The 19,762-nt window shown below is 40.5% G+C and overlaps 1 protein-coding gene across 1 annotated transcript in view; it reads left to right on the forward strand.

Annotated features, from left to right (window-relative positions):
* The first annotated feature begins 434 nt into the window (after positions 1 to 434).
* Positions 435 to 19,762, forward strand: part of CEP350 (centrosomal protein 350kDa) — an 85,665-nt gene continuing 66,337 nt past the window's right edge. Inside the window, exons 1-5 of the mRNA XM_014943447.1 lie at positions 435 to 683; positions 14,973 to 15,058; positions 16,659 to 16,702; positions 17,278 to 17,392; positions 18,159 to 18,291. Coding sequence (XP_014798933.1) covers positions 14,986 to 15,058; positions 16,659 to 16,702; positions 17,278 to 17,392; positions 18,159 to 18,291 — 365 coding nt within the window. The 5' untranslated portion in view covers positions 435 to 683; positions 14,973 to 14,985. The remainder of the gene's footprint in view (positions 684 to 14,972; positions 15,059 to 16,658; positions 16,703 to 17,277; positions 17,393 to 18,158; positions 18,292 to 19,762) is intronic.

Genomic DNA, 19,762 nt, shown 5'->3' on the forward strand with positions numbered 1-19,762 from the left:
GTTTTGGACACGTTAACAGCTTGCCAGATTCTGTGCTAAGACCCTGTAGCTAAGCTGGAAAACCATAAGAACAAATCTGAGGTGATCCCTTTATTTTATAAGCCCAAATCATGCAGAGAGCAATTTTTTAGGCATTGTTTCTGCTATAAGACGAACTGCAAGATTGTAGGAGTATGTAGGAGAGGGTGGGGGGTGTCCTCCAGTCCTCACAGCTGTCCTGTGTCCTGTTTTATTGTCAGCTCCTGACAGTTGGATTTATAATTGAATGCCTGGACAACCTCATTCCATGTCCAACAGGTGGAAACACCCTTCCCCAAATTCCTCCCTGGCTCTTGGGAGCCGTGTCAGTCAAAGAAAGGGGGGAGGGTGTCTGGAGGGGGGGGTCTAGCTGATCTTTTGGCTGCAATAGCCAGCTGCCCCTTTCTAATTTTAGAAGGGGTGTGCAAGAGTAGTATGGAGTGGAAAACTTTCCAAACCTCTCTCTTAAAGCTGCAATAACTGAGTGAGTGTAAGATGAGATTGTGGCTCTTTACTTTTAAGTTACTATTTGTCTCCATCCACCGCTTTCAGTGCTTGGGCAGCGCTTGCTGTGGGTTTCTCCGTTGCTTCGCAGTTTAATGAGCAGTTCATCAAACTGGAGTGTGTTCAGTTCCTCCTTTTCTTTCAGCTGTGGCTGCTTGCAGGTAAACAGTTTCTTTATTTCTGCTCTTAGAGAATTTCACAAGACGATTGCATTTTCTGTAAGCATGTCTTTCTCCTCCTTTTGTGCGATGCTTGCCTGTCAGAGCTTTATGCCCATTGGTAGGGAGTCTTTGAAAAAGTAATCTAAAGTTTCACAATTAAGTTCCACTGACAGATACAGAGAATAAATAAAGGCATGTAGAAGCAAAAACAGTAGACAAACTTTGCCTTTTAATTTTATTTGACTGACTGAAAACAAATGATGTTCATGTTTGAGAAAATCCTAATGTGATGCCTCCTTTGCCTGAAGATGAAAAGGAGGAGCATGAAACTAGATTAACTGCTTCCAAGCAGAAAAGAGAAACTATGTTTAAAAGCATAATTAAAGAGGTAGTGCATTACAAAAGTGCTGAACAATTTAAATAGGCTGCCAATCCAGCAATATTAAGCAGTAAATTTAAGCAAACACTAGGTGATGACGGGGAATGCAATAATTTAATTTGCCCTAGTCTGTGATCAGGGATCCCATACACTGTAGTAATATTGTTTTCATTGACTGAATTTGTCATTATTATTATTACTTGCAGTATTCTGCATTTGGGAGGAGCAGGTTTGCTGACGACTCAAGAGGGAATGAGGCACTACTTACCACTTTTTCCCATTGGAGCTGTGCTCATCTTTCGGTGTTCATGGGGTTTTTTTTTCCCCCTTACCTGACAAAACAAAATAGTTTTCAAAGGTTTAACCACCAACATATCAAGCTTACCTCTTGTTTCAAAGGAGGTATGCTTACACTGGAAAATATACTCTGTAATTAGTTTGTGTATGTAAAAGAGCCAAATCAAGGTTAAATGGGTATCCTGTAATTGTGACATGATTAAGTTCTGTGTTGCCTAAGCTTCCCAGCTGTAATGGTCTCTCAGTGTTTAGGGTGGTTTTGAATGGTGTTCCCATATTGGAACAATTTATATGCAATATGTTGACCACTCAGAAAAGGAGGGGCTATGTAAAAATAGTTTAATCCTTTTTGGTTAAGGAAAAAAAAAAGGGGGTGTGGGGGGGGAAGCCACGGTAGTTTTACTGAATCTTTAGTGGTTGGGGTAGGCATCTCTCCGCCCCCGTGCTCCCCCAAGAAATTTGGCATCTGTAGTCAAACAATCATACTAATGACTGAAAACCAGACTCTGGTGATGCTGTAGACAAGCCCTGAAGGAGACATTCCCAAAATAACTGCAGGAAGGATTTCTTTTTTCCTATTCTAATAAGTTTCCTTCTTCAGTGGAAATGATTTTGTTATAGCTGGATAATATCTTAGACATATTTTTGAAACGTGGGTGGTTTTAATGCATCTTTGGGGTGGAATCTATGCAACAGAGGATAATATACTAACTCTTCCAGGTCTATAATGACTGTTAAAAGGGAAAATAAGCTGGTTGGTACTCAGTCATCTCTCTGGAGTTTTGCAAATGTTGTTTATTTAAACTTAAATTTGGCAACTGGCAACTTTCATTTTGGGAAAAAAAAAAAAAATTCAATTATTTTTATAAAGGTGACTTAGCTATGAATACAAATGACTAAAAAGTGGTGCCCTAGTTTCGACTGGAGCTGCTTTCAGGAATGCCAGCATCAGCGCTGGCACCGCTCTGCGGCCGCGCTTTAATAAACATTGCGAAGTCCTGTTCTTGCATCAAAACCCAGAGCTCTGCCACAGCTCTTCATTTTTACACCATTTGCATGTGAACTGACCCGACAAGTCAAGCCTGCACAACACGGGGGGGGGGGGGGGGGGGGGGGGGGGGGGGAGAAAACTGTGAGGAAAATATTGGAAAAAGATTGTTTTTTTCTGAGGCAGAGGGAGGTTCTGGTGCCCAGAGGAGCCTGAAGACTCGAACCTCCCCGCCCTGTGGGGTAACAGCAGGCCCGGCGGGAGGCCCTGGCCCCAGCCCTGAGGCCGGGAGCCGCCGCCGGCCGCCTCGCCCAAAGCCAGGCGCGCCGTTGCGTGGGCTTCCCGGGCACCATGAAAGCTGCGCTCGACCGGCGCCGCCCTCAGCCCTTCCCGCCGCCCGGGCTGTACCTGTGGCGCGCCGGGCTCCGCTCCTCACCTCAGCCCGGTCCCGGCTTCAGCAAGGTAGGCGGGCTGCGGGGCCGCGGCTGGCGGAGGCGCCCCTGAGGGGAGAAGCGCGCGGGACCGCTGAGGCGCTGGGGCAGGGAGGCCGCGCCGCACCCAACATGGCCGCCGCCGGGGATGAGGCGCGGACAGCGGGGAGGGGGAGCGGCGGGGCGCCGCCATGTTGGGAAGGTCGGGCGGCGGGCCCGGTTCTCGCGAGACTTGGCCGGTCGCTCCCGCCCTGCCCCGCGCCGGGGAGCAGCCTGTGCCGCCGCCGCCCCAGGCCGCGCTCGGCCCGGCGCCGCTGGCGGCTGCTCTCCCGCAAGGGGACGGGGCGCCGAACGAGGTGGAGCTGGGGCGGGGCCGCCGGCGGGGGCCGGGTTGGGCCGGTGGCGGGGGCTCGGCGGGCCCGGCCGGGCGGCGCTGCCGGCTGTCACTTGGCTCGGCCTCTGCTGGCGCCGCCGGGCTCCGACGTCCTCCGCTGTACCCGGCTCATCCGTTAAGTCTCTTTCTCCTTCTACTTTTAATTTGTTTTCTACGGCTTGTTGTCTGAGGGGGCGGCGGGGGAAGGGAGAGGGTAGCGGAGCTCTGGTTTCACTGTTGTCTTTTCGCCTTGTATGGGAAAACAGCCGAAACCGGGTTTTTGGGTGAAGCTCCGGTTCGCTGTCCGCCTCCCCGGGCCGGGCAGGGCTCGGCCGGGACCCGCTGTCCTCCGAAGCCGCCCCGTTGTTCCGGGTCAGGCGACTGCCGGCGCTTTTAAAGTTTAAATGTAGGCTCTGCTTGTGCTTCCTGCCCCGGGATGGGGCCGGCCAGGCTGCGGGAAGGGGACTGGGATCGCTCGGCGCCCGTCGGCTGAAAGTGCTTCTTACATCCCTGGGTAACATCTGCCCCGAGCGTTTTCTGACCTCATTGGTGCCATTCATTTGGGCTGTTGTTGGCATAAAGGTTTTTATACTAGTATGATTGGGGCTTTTTCTTTTTTTTTCCTCTCTGTGATATAATGCCTCCTGTTGATGTGGTTTTTCTGGAAGAGTTTATCTCTTTTTGTCTCTGGATGGAAGCTGTATTTCAACAACCAAGTTTCCTGGCACACTGTGTATGTATGTGCTTTATAGACGTTTATGTGTCAAATAGCTTAATTGTGTAGATGAACAATCCAGTGCCTCGCAGTTGAAAATTTACAACTTGACCGGTCAGTTCTGTATTTTGCCATCTTAAACTATTTCACATGGAATGTTTGGGCTTGAAAACTCATTCAAGAGTCTATGGCAACCAAAAACGTTGTACTTGTGGGACAAACGTATGTGGAGCTGTAGGCTGTCGGACGCTTGTTTGTTGTGTTGCATCTGAGCTCAAAATGTGCTGTCAGACCGTCTGCACGGAGAAGCTAGGTTATGTGAACTGCTCACTCTTTCGTCTAGTTCTGGTTGCCACAACAGTTTTCATGAGGTAATGCTTTAGAAAATTAAATGCAACTGAAGGTGTGGCCACGCAAACCCTGTAAACTGTTGAAGGCTTCAGTTTCTGTGAGTGACGCTACCTTAAATAAAGGTATGCTGCATCCACTAAATAGAGCAACTTAATTTATGTAGTAATGACACATTTCTACAAGGGGCCGGGGTACTGAAGAAATTACACTGCTGATTGATGTACATCTTCTGGTAGACTCCCTAGGCTAGGTGTGGCTGCAGCTGAAAGAACATGACTTTAAAAGCTATAAAACATTTTGTTTGCGTGAATTTGTTTTACTCAGCTGGCGCATAGCTTAAGTTTGCCACTATACCACTGGGAAGACTTTACAGGTACAACAGTCCCGTATATATTTACAGATATAACAGTGGATGCTGTCTTTAATGTCTTGAAATAACTTCATCGGCGATTTGTGCCACCATACTAAAAGCATCCCTTAAATGGATGAGAGTCCAATCTTGGAATTGCCAGTACTTCTACTCTAAAGGTTTTGTTAACTCAGGTATAATGATTTTTCTGCATCTCCTTACCCCCTTACGAGACATAGTGCTTGTTTCTGCTAGAAGGTTATGTTGTATCAAACACCCTTGTGTAGAAAGCCATCGATGTGATTAGTCTCATTGACTTCAGTGTGCCCAGACGAGGCAGTAGTCCTATTAATGTCTTTAAAATTAGGCATGTATTTGGAATCAGGAGCGTTAGTGCACACAGTGCTACGTCTATTTTATGTTGCTGAATCTATGGCAGTTAGGTGAAGCTGCACAATATAAGGTGAGTGAGCACGATGTTTTGCTGCTGCTGCTGCTTCTCCCCGACTTTGACCAGTTCCAGCATTGACCATGCAACAGCCTGATTGAGTTTGGTAAACCAGTAGAACACTAACACACACAAAAAAAAAAAGAAAAATAATTTTCTGCTGGGTTAGTGAGATGATCTGGCTTGTGACTCACTAGATGAGCACCGCATCTATCACAGAGGAGTGGCAAGATTGCTAGGGAAGGCAGGGAAGAGTATAGGCATTCCTTCATCACTGTCAAGGCACTAAATCTGCTTAACTCAACCTTAGAAATTTGCATCAGGAGTGTGACTTTTTTATCAGTCCAGCAGCTGCTGTTTGAACTGTGCTACTGATGTACCTAAACTAATAACATTCATGATATTCAAACAAATATCAGAACGGGTTTAGTACTGTGATACTGATAACAGAAGGGTTTTGGTAGTTGGTTGCAGAGAGATGATTTTCCCAGTACAGTTAATATATTAGGCATGTGGCTGCATCAGAACGTCTGAGCGTAAAATTTATCCAGAGATGTAAGTGCTTGGAAGATGTATGTGTATCATTGTGCTAATGATAAAATAGACTTTAATGGACTACTCAATTGAGAATAAAATTAGTTGTGTGCGCAAGGCTGAAATCTTTGTCAATATACTAGAGAAAGAATAGAGCAAATAAATTAACTAATCAATTACACTAGGTCAATTGAAACTTACTGAATGTGAACAGAAATTGTGGCTGTGTTTTAGCTTTGTAAGATCACTCCTCACTGAGGGCTGAATTTCATACTAAGACTGATCCAAGGGAAAAGAGTGTAAAAGTTTAAAAAACAGTTGCATTTTTCTCTGATATTTTCCAGTCATATAAACGTGATGCCTTATGTTTGCTAATAGCAAATACATCATGTGGAATTGCCATACTGGAACAGAAAAGTCTGGATTTTTAGGGTTTAGGCACTTACAACATTTAATGGGATGGAATTATTTAAATCTGAGAAAATACGCCGTTGCTCTTTCTAGCTAGTTCAAGAAAAAGTGTTCTCAGCAGAGTCCTGGTGCCAGTCTTTGTAATGCCGGGTCGGAGACAGCAACTGGTGGTGACTGTTCTGCTTGTTGTGGGGTTTTGTTGTTTTTTTTTTAATGTCTCATCTTGTTATTGAGACGTTTTTCAGACACCACTTCTGAATGCAGTTTCAGAGTGAAGGCATCAATTTAGAACATTTTCTCTTAAGTTTTCACACATTTCAGAGCGAAGGCATCAAACTTGAGGAAGTAACATTTAGAACATTTTCTCTTAAGTTTTCACACACTTTATTTTGCTTTGGAAGGAAATAGTGATCAGTCTGTCTGCAGTGGACACAGCTGCAGATGGAATTGCTGCTCTGTTTGTACATCCTTGGTATTGTTGAGCAGCTGGAAGCTGTTGTCTTAGACTCTCAAAATTGGCAGGTCTGGTTCTTGTACCTGGCTGCGAGGATTGCCTGTAAGTTCTAAGATGACTCCCACACATTGGAGTGTTCCTTGTGAGATCAGAGAGGACTTGTTGAAGAATTTGAGCATATTCTGATGAATGGATTTATTACGGGCTGCAAAAATTGAAATATTCTAATATTCTAATGTGCAATTTCTAGTGACTGGAAACAGAATGAACTTTTATTTTGAAGCCTAAGGAAACAAATTCAGGACTTTGTTATTTGTTCTTGAAACTAGGATATGCTACCTATTTTCTGTCATAAATGCAAAGATCTTTGAAGTCAAAGAAAATACAGAACTTCTGAATGGAAAGGCAAATCCTCGTGTGCATCTCCTTAATAAATGGATGCATTCTCTATGCCTCTGTACTCTGATTTCTTCACGAACAATGAATCAAGTTACGCTAGCTGTCACAACATTCATTTCAATAGATTTCCTCAGACTACCTCCTAGCATGTGATGCAGCATAAGAAGACATTAAATGCATTTTACTTTCAGTAAAACTACTAATCTATTTTTTTAGTGTCAGGTGTTTTTAGGTTTTTTTTCATCACTTTTACATCACTTGTGATGAAGCAGAGACACTTCTGCAAGTTGCCATGTCGTCTCATAGCAGACGGGCTTTGTAAATGTCCATCCTCAGCATACAGCTGTAGAGAATCAAATTCAGTAATGTTTCATTTATAGGAAAATCTTTACTATAGTTTGAACACAAATTTAGTAGCTAACTGATGCCTGATTTAATCTCAGAGCTCATGAAACATATTTGTACTTTTCTACTATATTTTCTGACATTTGATGGATATATGGCCTGATGTAATTTATCTTCCTGGTTAACAGTTAGAGGCAGTGACGTGCTTTGAAATTCTTTACTGCTTTTCTATCTGCAAGTGTGTGGCATATCTTGATTGCTGGTTTTTGTGGGGTTTTTTTTGTACTACCTTAATATCTCTATGAGCTTTTTGAAGTTTTTCTAGCCTAAGACAGGTGAAATTTTCTTGGCATATTTCTTTTACTTTGGAAGCTTTTTTGTTTTTAATTATTATTTTCCAAAGTCACAATGATGGGAATGTGATTTCTTCTGGTATATTTACTTTTTCCATTACAAGACAAAATACTGAATAGTATCTAAAATTTTACTCCTTCAGAGGGGCTAATGTTCACAAGCCCCTTGGACATTGTTGGCGTTTGTTACGTCCAGCTTTTTCTTGCATCAGCTTTACATAGTTGAATTCATTGTCATCCTCGCTCTTGGGATGCAGCACAATCTGGACCAGTAAAATATTTCTAAGTCAAAAATATTAGCAGCCAGTCAGATTAAGTACCTGCAAAACTACCTGTGAAGACACTCTGAATAGTTTGAACCCATTGACCTTTTAGCTCACCACCATGAGAAGAAAAATCCCTAACTTTGTAGCAGAAATAATTTTGGAGGATCAAAGCAGAGATTACAGACTCGAGATAATATGGTGGAGAAGTGTTAAGATGAAGTTTGCGTCCATGAAGCATTGCGCGATTGGAGTTGTACTTGGATTTTGAATATTAACTTCCTTTCAGAACCTTTGCCCCTGAAACATTTCATTTGAAGGCTTGTTATATAAATGAGCACTGAGAGAAGGTGCGGGGAGGACCTGTCAGATTCTGCAGAGTCGGCTGTAGATTCTGGAGATGTGGCGCTTTTTTGACAAATAACATCATGCATTTGTTTGTTGTGCTGGAACTTGTCCTTAGTCCCGAGGAAGGTCAGTAAATCACCTGCATTTACTTGCTTTCAGAGACAAAGTTTTCTCAAAATATGTTGAAGAACAAAAAGTATGTTACTCTCGTATCAAAAAGAATTTAAAAGCCTGTAAACATTAAAAAAAAAAAGTCTTAGAACAATGTATTAGTTAGAAGTACAAGAAGTATGTTACTCTTGTATCAAAAAGAATTTAAAAGCCTATAAACATTAAAAAAAAAGTCTTAGAACAATGTATTAGTTTTAGCTCTCATTTAAATGGGATAATGCAATATGGTAACAGCTTGGATTCTATAAAAATGAGTAGGTAAATGTGTTTGTATTCCAGACGCAAGCATATCATCATAAATTGTATTCTGTGGTATTTGAGGAGACCAGAAAGTGTTTCTGGTGTCTTTAAATAGAAATTCCATCACTTTCAGTGGAAAAATAGTTTGCTTGACTAGGTCTGATTGTGTCTGTCCACTTGTGTGTGTCTGTTACTGCCAGTAATGCAGAAGTGTAGCTGCACAGACAGGAGCTCTAGAGGGTCTTTAAGATTCAGAAGTCAACTTTGAATTATTTGTACATGGAAACTTAAAATATTTTTGTAAATGGGAAAAAACTTCCCTAAAACCTTTTATTTGTCTCCATGCCTATTTCCCCCACGGACAAGTTGTCTGCACTGTGCAAGGTGTGGGTGCAGTGGGACACAAGGGGCATATAGACTCCCGTGGTACCCTTGACCTCCAGTGGTATCTCCACGGGTAAGAAGAAGGTGATGGGAATGGTTTTTGTTTTCCCTAGTCCCACTCACTGTGCTTGAGGTAAAGGCAATAGCAGGTTCAAGCATTTGCTCTTGGGGCACGATTGTAGATTATGATATATGACAGCAGCTAGTACTAGCTAAAACTATTATAAAGCCAAAAGAACAAAAAAGCTGCTTTTGTATGATACATGACAGCAGCTAGTACTAGCTAAAACTAATAAAGCCAAAAGAACAAAAAAGCTGCTTTTAGACTTTACCACATTCCCAGTCCACTTTTCTTTGCCACATAGTTCTGTTGACTTTCTGCCTGAATAAGGCAAGAGAGACCAAGGCATAAAGGAAGGAAAAGATGGCTTCTTTTGTCAGCACTGCTTCCTTATTGTACCTTCAGTTGTGTGAAGTGCTGGCCTCACATACCCAGCTTGTAGCAAAACCTGCCACTTCGGGGATTACACATTTTAAAATATCTCATAGAAGTAAATATTAAACATTTATTTCTTTCTTTACTCTTAGCAAAACTTCATCTTTTGTGGTATCCCTTTCATTTGGTATCCCTTGTGGTATTATATGAAACCAAGTCTTGAGGAATGCTGTTCCCTATGCATACTGGTGTCGCTGTTTTGGTTTTTTTTTTGCATAACCACGAAATATTAGTGAAAATAACAGTGGGAGATCTCTTGCTCACATTCTCTGCCTTCTCTGAATCTGTATGATCTGGGTTCCTCTCCCGTTTCCTCGTTTCAGTGTCATGACTTCTGAGTTTCCTCTTTCCTATCTTACGGAGGCTGTGCTAGGAAAAAAATCATACTGAGGATGCTTGGAAAAACTTTACAGTTGGACCAATATACCAGTTTATTTTCTTCCTTTTTGTGACTCTGTTCCAGTCTTTCTAATATTAATTCTATTTCTCTCCCCTTCCTGTTTTTCTCCATTCTCTTCCTTTTTATGTCCTGTTTTTTCTCACCATTTTTCTTTCTCTTTTTCCCAGCTCTGTTTTTCATCTCTTTATGTTTTTGTTGTACCTTTGTTAAGCAGATTCTACTTTCATGTTTCCCATTCCTTTGAAACACTGTCCTCTTGCTGTGTTGACTTGTTTTATTATCTGTTGTACCTTTCAGTGCCATCCTTGGTAGTAAATGTAGAGCTGGTTTCTCATTTTACTTTTTTTATTCATCAGTGTTTTTCTCTTTGTTTCCATTTCCTCCTTTCTAGCCTGTTTTCATGCACTTTCTGACCTGTCAGTTCTCTTCATTATCTTCCTGTAGGAACAGTGTGTGTGGAAGAGAGTGACAGTCCTGTTCCATGTCCATCCCCGCCCCCAGTTTCTTCCAGGAGTTTGGAGTATATCAGTTCCTTGCTCGTTTCCTTTTAGGTCCTTATCTGCAGCAGTTCTGCCGTGCCTCCTCTTGTGTGCTTTTTGGTTATTTTTGCCTTGGACAAATGAGTAAAGGATGAGATGGGCACTTGGCGTGGGATTGAAATCTCAGAACACAGTGGTGTTTGTATCTTAACGTTCACCCAAGATGAGGCTTGGCAACCAGCCTTTAATGAACATATGTAGGATGTCTGTGCCTATCAGTGAGCAATCAAATTACCAGGAGATCAATTCTGTTGATTCTGCAGTCTTCCACCTTTTTTCAAGGTCCTCATAGCCATATCCAGCCTTTTGCCATCACTGCTGTCCCCTCAGTTCTTTGGCATTTCATCTGTTGGGCTCAGCCTCTTTGTCTAAGCTCTATATTATATAGTGGTGAGTCATTTAGTTTAGCCAAAAAAAAACAAACTTGAAACTTTTTGAAGCAGTCATTTCAGAATGTAATTTTTACAATGTGTTTCTTCTTAAAGTTGTTCATGGGGCATTGCGACAACTTTTATATTGACGTAAAATGAATTTTAAAAATAATTTGAACTTCCATTGAATAATTTTTTTAGTTTAGTATTATTTTCTGATCAGTATTCATTTCAGTGAATTTTATTGTTTAACTGGTCCACTACCCCGCGTGCAAGTCCTATAAATAGACATGGCAACTGTGTCCTGATTTATTTCTTTTTTCTCCCCTATCCTGGAGCTGTACTCTTGATAGCACTAAAGTGTCTTTTCTGTCTGGTTTAACTTCTTGCGAGACAGGGTATTGAATTATACAAATACTTCCTTTTTGTAGGGTGCTGCTTATTCGTGTAAGCTATAGCAATTCAAAAGAAGTTATTTTAGTAATCCATAGGAATTCAAAGGTTGGTGGGAATCAACATAATTTGTGTTATGTTTTGAAAAGCTGCTAAATTTCTCCCATCATTTCAAAGGAGGGGGAGAGGGACATCTAAAATCCAAACCCTTACAGTTACAAAGATTCTGAAGTCTGAAAACGACTGCAGTGTTGCTTTCCTGAAACTGCAGACAGCTCCAGAATGCTCGGTTCTTTTTTTGAAAAAATGTCTTTTTTTCAAACAGCGGCAACCTGAGTTAAGCAAAACTGCTGGTGGATCTCAGCTGGCTGCACTGAAACCAGTAAGAGTAATATTGTGCACTTGGAGCCAGCACTGCAGGTATTTGGTTGGGGAAATACTGCAGGATGCTTTGTGATTACTTCCCAACTTACACAGAAAGGAGGAGAGTTTGAGTGGCCTCTTATAAACTATGCAGATTTGTGTGTGTATAGTGAGAACAATTCTAGTCCCTCACTAAGTTCTTCTATCTCTAGTGGTAATTCTAAGAATAAATCCCAAGCAGTTACCTGAAGAGGGATACTTAATCTCATAAGAAATGGTTGCTTGTCTAGAAGTTAGGCTAAATTTGCATATCGAGCGTATTTTGTTATGTTTATTTTTGGGCAAGAAACCTGATAATGGTATGATACGACATTTCCAGCAGCTCTCAAAATTGGTTCTTTATGGAAAATCCCCCCATTTTTATTAATACTTTTTTTCTACTTTTCTAGCACAGCAGCTTTTTGCTCTGGTGAGGGAGAAGATCAATTAGATGATTTCCAGGGCAGGGCAGTGTTATGATTTACAGCATAAGTGATGTGAGGCAAAAAGCTGTGGTTCTGCATGAATGAGTTCTGCAGCACCTGTCCTAGAAACAGAATTTTCTAACTTCACTTGGCTCACTGCCCATAACTAGATACTTAAAAAACAAGACACCCCTGGCTTCTTTCTTGAATTTCTATGTGACTGTGGACTGCACTAAGGAATGTGTATTTGTGTTTTTCTGTACCCACATATATAAGCTCACATACCTTTTCCAAGGTCTTTTGAACATCTTTTTGGATTCCTTGAAGAGAGTCAGAACTAAAGGTCTTTTGAAGACCTGTGTTCCTTATTGTTGATAGTCTTTCTTGGGACGTAAGAGCAGTTTTGTTGGATAACTCACTGTTGTAAATACAAGCTGTGTGACTGAATGTGAGGACCAAACGTCACTGTTGTATCCTTCAAACAGTATATGATAAAAATCCTTGTCACAAAATGTACAGGCAATGTATCTGTGCCAGTAAGTAGTATACAGTGTTAATTTTATGGGATGTTTGGTCAACTTCTATCAGAAGAATGACCTTTCTATTTGAATGCCCTTTTATGTGGTACACAATGTAGAGAAGTGCAAACAAAAGAAATCTTCTGAAAAAAAAAGAAAAATTGTATCTGGGAGTGCATGAGAGAAGAGAGAGGAAAATGTGCCTTTATGACTCTTTCAGAGGTCCAGAACTTCCTGTATGAATTCTGTGTTCACCTAATTTATGTTTTCTGTAACAGAAATGGCCTCGTGTTGTCCCAAAGCAGGGTTGTCTACTCCATGTGCAAAGGCCAGTACACACACAGAGTAGAGGTATTTTCTATTTATTGCGTTTCTGCAGAGGTGGGTGCTGGGTGGTTATCCACAAAGCTAGCACCCCTGCCTGAAAACTCTTAGGAATATTTGTACAGTTCAAAACACAGAAATACATGCCCGTAATTATAATTATTGGTTAGTACCTTATCTTAACAATTTCTATTGGTTAGTACAGTCTCTCACTTAAAGTTACAAGGTCCTTTAATTGATGGGCACATGCTCCAGCACCGCGGGAGGGTAGTCCAACTCAGCCTCCAATGGAGTTGGTGGTCTCAATCTCCCACTGCCACCTTTATCTTTCCCTCAGTTACTGCAAATTCTTGTTGACTTTATGCCTTACCCAGCAGCTGTCTGGTTTTCAGCTGATTTCAGAGCTTTCTGTTGTGGAATGTTCCTTATTATCAGCTTTCTGTTCTTCTTCAAGGGTATATTCATTAGCAAGGCATTTATTGTTTATACCAAGTGTCTGGTTTCACAGGGCCTTGTGACTCTTACAGCTCTTTATTCTTTCCTAGTGAGAGATTCTACCTTCTAAAATATCTTTTACTTTTTTAAAAGTACATTCTGCCTTCTTAAAGTACATCACTCAGTCCATTGTGAAGACAGCTCAGTAAGCCCATGTTACCAGATAGGAGGTCCTTGGTGAGCAGGTAGTGGCAGTACTGACTAATCAAGAGTTCTTGTTGGCTGTGTGAGCTCCTCTTAGGTATCTAAAACTGACTTTTTTAGGAATATTTGTACAGTTCAAAACACAAAACCCGTAATTATAATTATTGGTTAGTACCTTATCTTAACAATTTCTATTGGTTAGTACAGTCTCTCACTTAAAGTTACAAGGTCCTTTAATTGATGTGCACATGCTCCAGCACTGCAGGAGGGTAGTCCAACTCAGCCTCCAATGGAGTTGGTGGTCTCAATCTCCCACTGCCACCTTTATCTTTCCCTCAGTTACTGCAAATTCTTGTTGACTTTATGCCTTACCCAGCAGCTGTCTGGTTTTCAGCTGATTTCAGAGCTTTCTGTTGTGGAATGTTCCTTATTATCAGCTTTCTGTTCTTCTTCAAGGGTATATTCATTAGCAAGGCATTTATTGTTTATACCAAGTGTCTGGTTTCACAGGGCCTTGTGACTCTTACAGCTCTTTATTCTTTCCTAGTGAGAGATTCTACCTTCTAAAATATCTTTTACTTTTTTAAAAGTACATTCTGCCTTCTTAAAGTACATCACTCAGTCCATTGTGAAGACAGCTCAGTAAGCCCATGTTACCAGATAGGAGGTCCTTGGTGAGCAGGTAGTGGCATTACTGACTAATCAAGAGTTCTTGTTGGCTGTGTGAGCTCCTCTTAGGTATCTAAAACTGACTTTTTTTTTCTTATATAGCACTTGTTAAATTCCATTACAACTTTACCAGTAACAGCCCATCTTTTGCAATGAATGTAATGAGAAAAAACGTTTTGCGTAAATTACTTGCCTTTTCTTTTAAAAATTATCTTTCCTGGTTGAGTAGCTGCGTTTTTTTTTTCCCTCCTTTATTAAAAGCTCCTGTGGTGGTAGTGGCTGCATGGTTTGTTACTCAGAGCTCACACTTTTTCAGATTCGCTGTGAGTATTGCCTTTGAAGTCCCCAGGAAACCAATGGCAGCTCCAGGGTGATCTTTTTACCTGGCTCTAGTGTCCTCCCACACAGTTCTGTTCTGCCTTTTTCTGTATCAGAGACAGGTGACACATTCATCTGTCATTGGCACCATTGGGTATTTTCACCAAACGTTTAGAAGATTCAAGCCATGTAGTTGTGCCTCTGTTGCCCCTTCACGTGCAATATTTCAGTGTGGTCATCTTTGGATTTGCTGTAATACTTATTACTGTGATCTAAATTGCATGACCTCTGGATTTCCTTTTATCAAGTTCACTCTTTGTAACAAATCAGAACAAAAGCAAACCCCTCTATCTACAAAATTAGGTGGTTTCTGAAAAATTGCAATCTGGGAACACGTTTGTGCTTTGGTGCAGATTTGCTCATCTTGTTCATGATGGTCATTTAAAATCATCATATGAGGTGAACATTCATCATAGTGATCAAGGTTTTGTTGCCTTTAGCATAAGAAACGTGTTCCTACTTTATGCCTCTTTAATTCTTACGTGACTTTTTGTTTTTGTAGATAAATTGACACAATGTGGAGCAACAAGTCGAATGAGGTGCCTCTACAAAATCCGAGGCATAACCAAAACAAGGATTCTACCAGAGGTATGTTTTTTCTTTCTGTTTTATTGCCTTGTTTTGGAAGATGTTTTATTCTGAGTTATTTGAAACTTTGGGGTTTTTTTACAGAAAGCATTCTTCTGTGTCAATTTGGAAGCTGAGACCATGTGTTACACGGCTCCCTTTTTGCAGAGAGCAGTTTCATGCTTTGATCTGGAGAGTATTTGCTGATCTGCATTAGGAATTGCCAGCCTAAGATACGGTTGCCAAGATGGCACAGAGACGGCATTTTTTTGTTTGAGTGCTGTAGAGGAGGAGCAGTGTAGGAACAGAAATTTAGAACTGTAGGCTCTTGAATGAAGTGAAGAAGAGCCTGAGAGGCAGTTACTCCTGACTCTTGCTCAATTCCAAAGTGATGAAGGGCTAAAGACACTTGAAGAGCAGCAGTATGTTATCACTAAGATGACTTGCAGAACTTCTGTCTCCTGGAACTGGAGAAAGCCTGTTAGCTTTTTACTGTCATGATTAGTCTTTAATTTAGAAAGGGGGCAGGAGGAAGGGAAATTATAGTACATCCCTGAGAAGAGGAAAGCTCTAGTCTGTAGAACAGCTGAGTCGCATGCTGTCTGTGGTTCAAGATCAGTCTTATGATCTACACTATGACAAAACTGGACTCCAGAAGTTATTTTGAAAGTAGAGACAGATTATTATTTTTTTTCTGTAAGAGGATATTATTGCTGACATGTTCAGTTTATTTTAAAATTATGTACCATGTGAAACTGAGGTGTTCTGTAGACATGAAGCACCATCTCTTGAAATCAAAGTGAAGTTGTTTCTATCTTACTTCCTTAACCCTCTTCCTTTGTGTTATCTTACCTGAAATGAAATTGGCAGCTTTTTTACTAGAAGCAAAAATACTACTACTCTCCATGGTTCTGATGCACATTAAGGTTTTGGATATTGCATTATGCAAACCATTAGATTAGAAGAGAAGCATTGGAAACCAAAAGAAGGGGGGAACTGAGGAAGTAAATAGTTTTAAAGGAAAATAGTACTGCATTCTACTGAACTGGATTGTGCATAGAGCACGTGCTGCCTGTTTAGTTTATAAAGCTGAGGTTGATTAGTGCCTCCTGCTTGTTCTTTGCAAGCATTGCTTCTGTTTTGTTTATAGGGTGTAAATTCAAAATTCACATGTTCAAAGCTTGGTTTTTGAGTAGAGTCTTTCAGTGACCACGTACTCATGCTTACTTTACGGAAGAAGAAAATGAAAGGGCAGGGGGGGAAATAAGTAGTTAAACCCTAGTGTGATGGAAAAATGTAAGGTATTTGTGTTGGGGTAGATAACCAGCTTTATTTTAGCTTCTAAACTTCTTCTATAATGTGTGGTAGATATGATTTCAAGTGTATTAATGCATTCAACCCAACTTAGTGAACTCATTAAATTTTACATTAAATATTTTATTGCTCTGTTAAGATGAGGCTGTTATTAGTCAGGACTCTCGCAGAGGAGATTTATAGGCTAAAATTGAGTCATTGAAAGAACTTGATTAGTGAGCCCATGAAAATTGTTTTGAAGCAACATTTTATTTCATTGTTTTCCATGTACTAATGAGAACTCTTTTTATTTGTTCTGCTCTGTAAGATCTAACTGCAGCATGGGCTACTTTTTCTCAGACTAAGGCTGCTGTAAGTACTGATGTTTTCTCTTTCTTTTTTTGTCATAACAGTCTTTCTGTGGCAACCTAAGTGCTTAGATATCACCCTAGTTTCTAAAACCTGGCTTCAGTGAAGTCAAACAGCTTGGTTTTTTGGGGGAATTATCTCTTTCCCATTGCTTTGTCCCTCTCTTTTATAATAGCTGAGCATCAGTGTGGGGTTTTACATGTGGAATCTTGTATCTTGCTCCATTTTGAATAGAGTATTAAGAATTTATTCCAAGTGGCATTAATATTTCATTCTGGCCAAGCATTAAGACTCTCAACGGCATGTTGTTATTAATTTTCTTCACAACAGTCTACTTATGGAAGCAATACTATACAACAAAACCTACTTTAGATAATATTTTTAAACAAAACTTATCAATCTGATGTAGTTGCTGGCCTTAGGGCTATACAGTTTTGCAACATCAGCCTTGTGATGTTGGTTTTGCCTGCAGTTTTATTCTTTATGAAAATGAGGAAGAATTTGTCACATTGGGGGGGAAAAAATGTAGCTTAAAAATTGAAAACAATATTCTAATTTGCATTACCTTCAAATTCTAGCTACGTCATATAGAGAACAAATTGGAAATAGCTCCCACCAGCACAGCCGTGTTCGATTCTGTCATGGATGCCAAGAAGCCCTCTGCTAGCTCGAGCAGGAAAATAAGCAGAAAGGGTATGTATTATTGAGGCCACTGTGTGTGAGGCAGGATAAAGCCACTGCATTCTGGGAAAATTTGATTTCTCTTTCCTGCCTCCAAGTTGTCTCCTGCTAACGATCTTTATTCGTGAAACTCTAATTGCCCAGGATAAACTAATGTTTTCTTCCCTTAGCTTAGGAAGAAAAGTGTTCTATCATAGTCACTTGGTTAGAGGGGGTAACAGGACTTGCCCCGTGCTGTAAGTGAGCAGTGCTTATCCCATTCTGATACCATGTTTTTCTGGAGGTTTTGGATAACAATTGTATATGCCTATGTTTACACTGGACTAGCTGTTTATTAATGTTTGTCAACTGTTACACCCTCATAGAATGCTAAATCTGATGCTTCCTTTATTTCATTTAAGGAGTTCATTTGCTTGTAAGAAATAAGCCCTTGTTTTAAAAACTTAACTATTTAGAGCATTCTGGTAGTGTGCTGCTGGGGAAGAACAGACAGATCGACCTCTAGTGGCAACACAGTCAACTTTCACAAATTTAATTACTTATCATTAGTGTTTAAGCATTATTATCTGTCTTTAAATATGATCATTGTTTCAAACACCTACCGCATGGGTCCTAATAGTTGAAATCAGCTTGTTAAAAAAGAGATGGAGTAGTTTAAATGCTGTTTTAGAGTGCTGCTCAAACCCAGGAAAAACTGTGTTCTTAATTGTTCTGGCCCCGAGAGCTTTCTCTTTCTGGAGAGATAGGTACATAGATGGTTCTTTGGTTTCTGCTTCAGCTTCCCGGTCCTCCAGCCAAAATAAATCAAGCAAGGACAAGTCCTCACGCAGCCCTCTTCGAGCGACCACCCTTGAAAGCAATGTGAAAAAAAGCAATCGTGTGGAATTTCGGGAACCATTGGCTTCATACAGGTTAGTGCTGGGACAGTTGACTATTAAAAAAGTATGCTAAGATCAGAATTAAGCTAACAGTGATGTTTTTGACAACTCCTCAAAAATTGATTTGCTCGCCCACCTCCATGAGCAGCATGTGATGTTGGACAAAAATGTCTTTCTTTTAAAAAAAAATTTACAAATTTATTTTCTGTCCAGTGAGTATGAATTTGAAGTCGAATGTGTTGAAAAGGTCATCAAGTTGATGTGGCTGCAGCCTTTGTGGCCTGATAGGTTTGATAGGTATTTAGTTTCAGTAATAAGGACCAAAAAGGTATTTCCTAATCCTTTTCTGACTTTGTTTTGTTAGTTCTTCAGCACATACTCCCCTGTGTATTACCATAAGACAGTGTAGAGCAAGAACATCTAATACTAAAGGTGCATTCAGTTTTTGTTTGTGTGAGAAATCCAAATAAAAACAATGGTATCAAAGAGTGGCAATAAAGCCTTGCAGGCCACAGAACATGGTGGGATGTGAAGAATGAAGGAAAATACGGAGACTGCTTTTCCTAGCCTGTGTTAAGTAATGTAGTGGATTTAAGATGCCTTGAAAGTTTTCATAAAGAGAACCTGCAGCAGAAATACACTAGTTATAACTTGCTGTAATATCAGAGCGTAGATGATTTTTACCATAACTTCTCCAATTCCTTGTGTTTTATAAGCAGTGTGTGTTTTTTGCAGAGGCATCCCTGATGAATAGCTTGGTAATAGTTGTTTTTTTTTAAATGGGATTCTAACACACGCTTTGTATTTTTTTTCTAAATATTCTCCCAGTGAAATCAAATTGCTGTTGACTGATTGGAGTGGGACAGTGGTGGGTTATTTTTAGTACCACTACATCTCCATTAATAATTGTTACCCTGACATCTAAGCTTTGGTCATCTTTTCCACTTCTTGTGTCAGTTGTAAGGTTCTTCTCCATCCTTGTTGCATGGGAGGCTGATTTGGATCAGTTGTTTAATCTTGGGTCAGTTTTGTTAATTAACAGCTTTGTTGTCTACCCTATCTGAAATAACTTACTCGCATCAGTTATTTGTTTTAAAAACACGTAGTAAATTTAACAGACTTTATTTATATCTATTATCAATTATATCTAATTGAAAGAATAGCTTTCTTACAGTAAGAAGACTGTGTGGCATTGGGGAGATTAATTTGGGGATTACCATCAGACCTGTTACATTAACACATTACTCCTTCACTGAGAACAGTGTGTAGTCAATGCTTAAAGTGTACGTAGGAAAGCAAAACCAGAATAATGGGTAGAACCATCTCTGTGTGTATATATTTATATACGCTTTTGGTGAAATTCTATGCAATTAAACCACTCAACTTTTATGTGTATTGGTAATGATTACTGCACTATATAGGAGGAATGTGCTACTAGAGGGAGGTAGATGGTTTCATAAGTATGATGTTATGATGGTTTCATAAGTATGATGTTATGATCTGT

This window comes from Calidris pugnax, unplaced genomic scaffold, assembly GCF_001431845.1.
Source record: "Calidris pugnax isolate Ruff unplaced genomic scaffold, ASM143184v1 scaffold63, whole genome shotgun sequence".
Taxonomy (NCBI): Eukaryota; Metazoa; Chordata; class Aves; order Charadriiformes; family Scolopacidae; genus Calidris; species Calidris pugnax.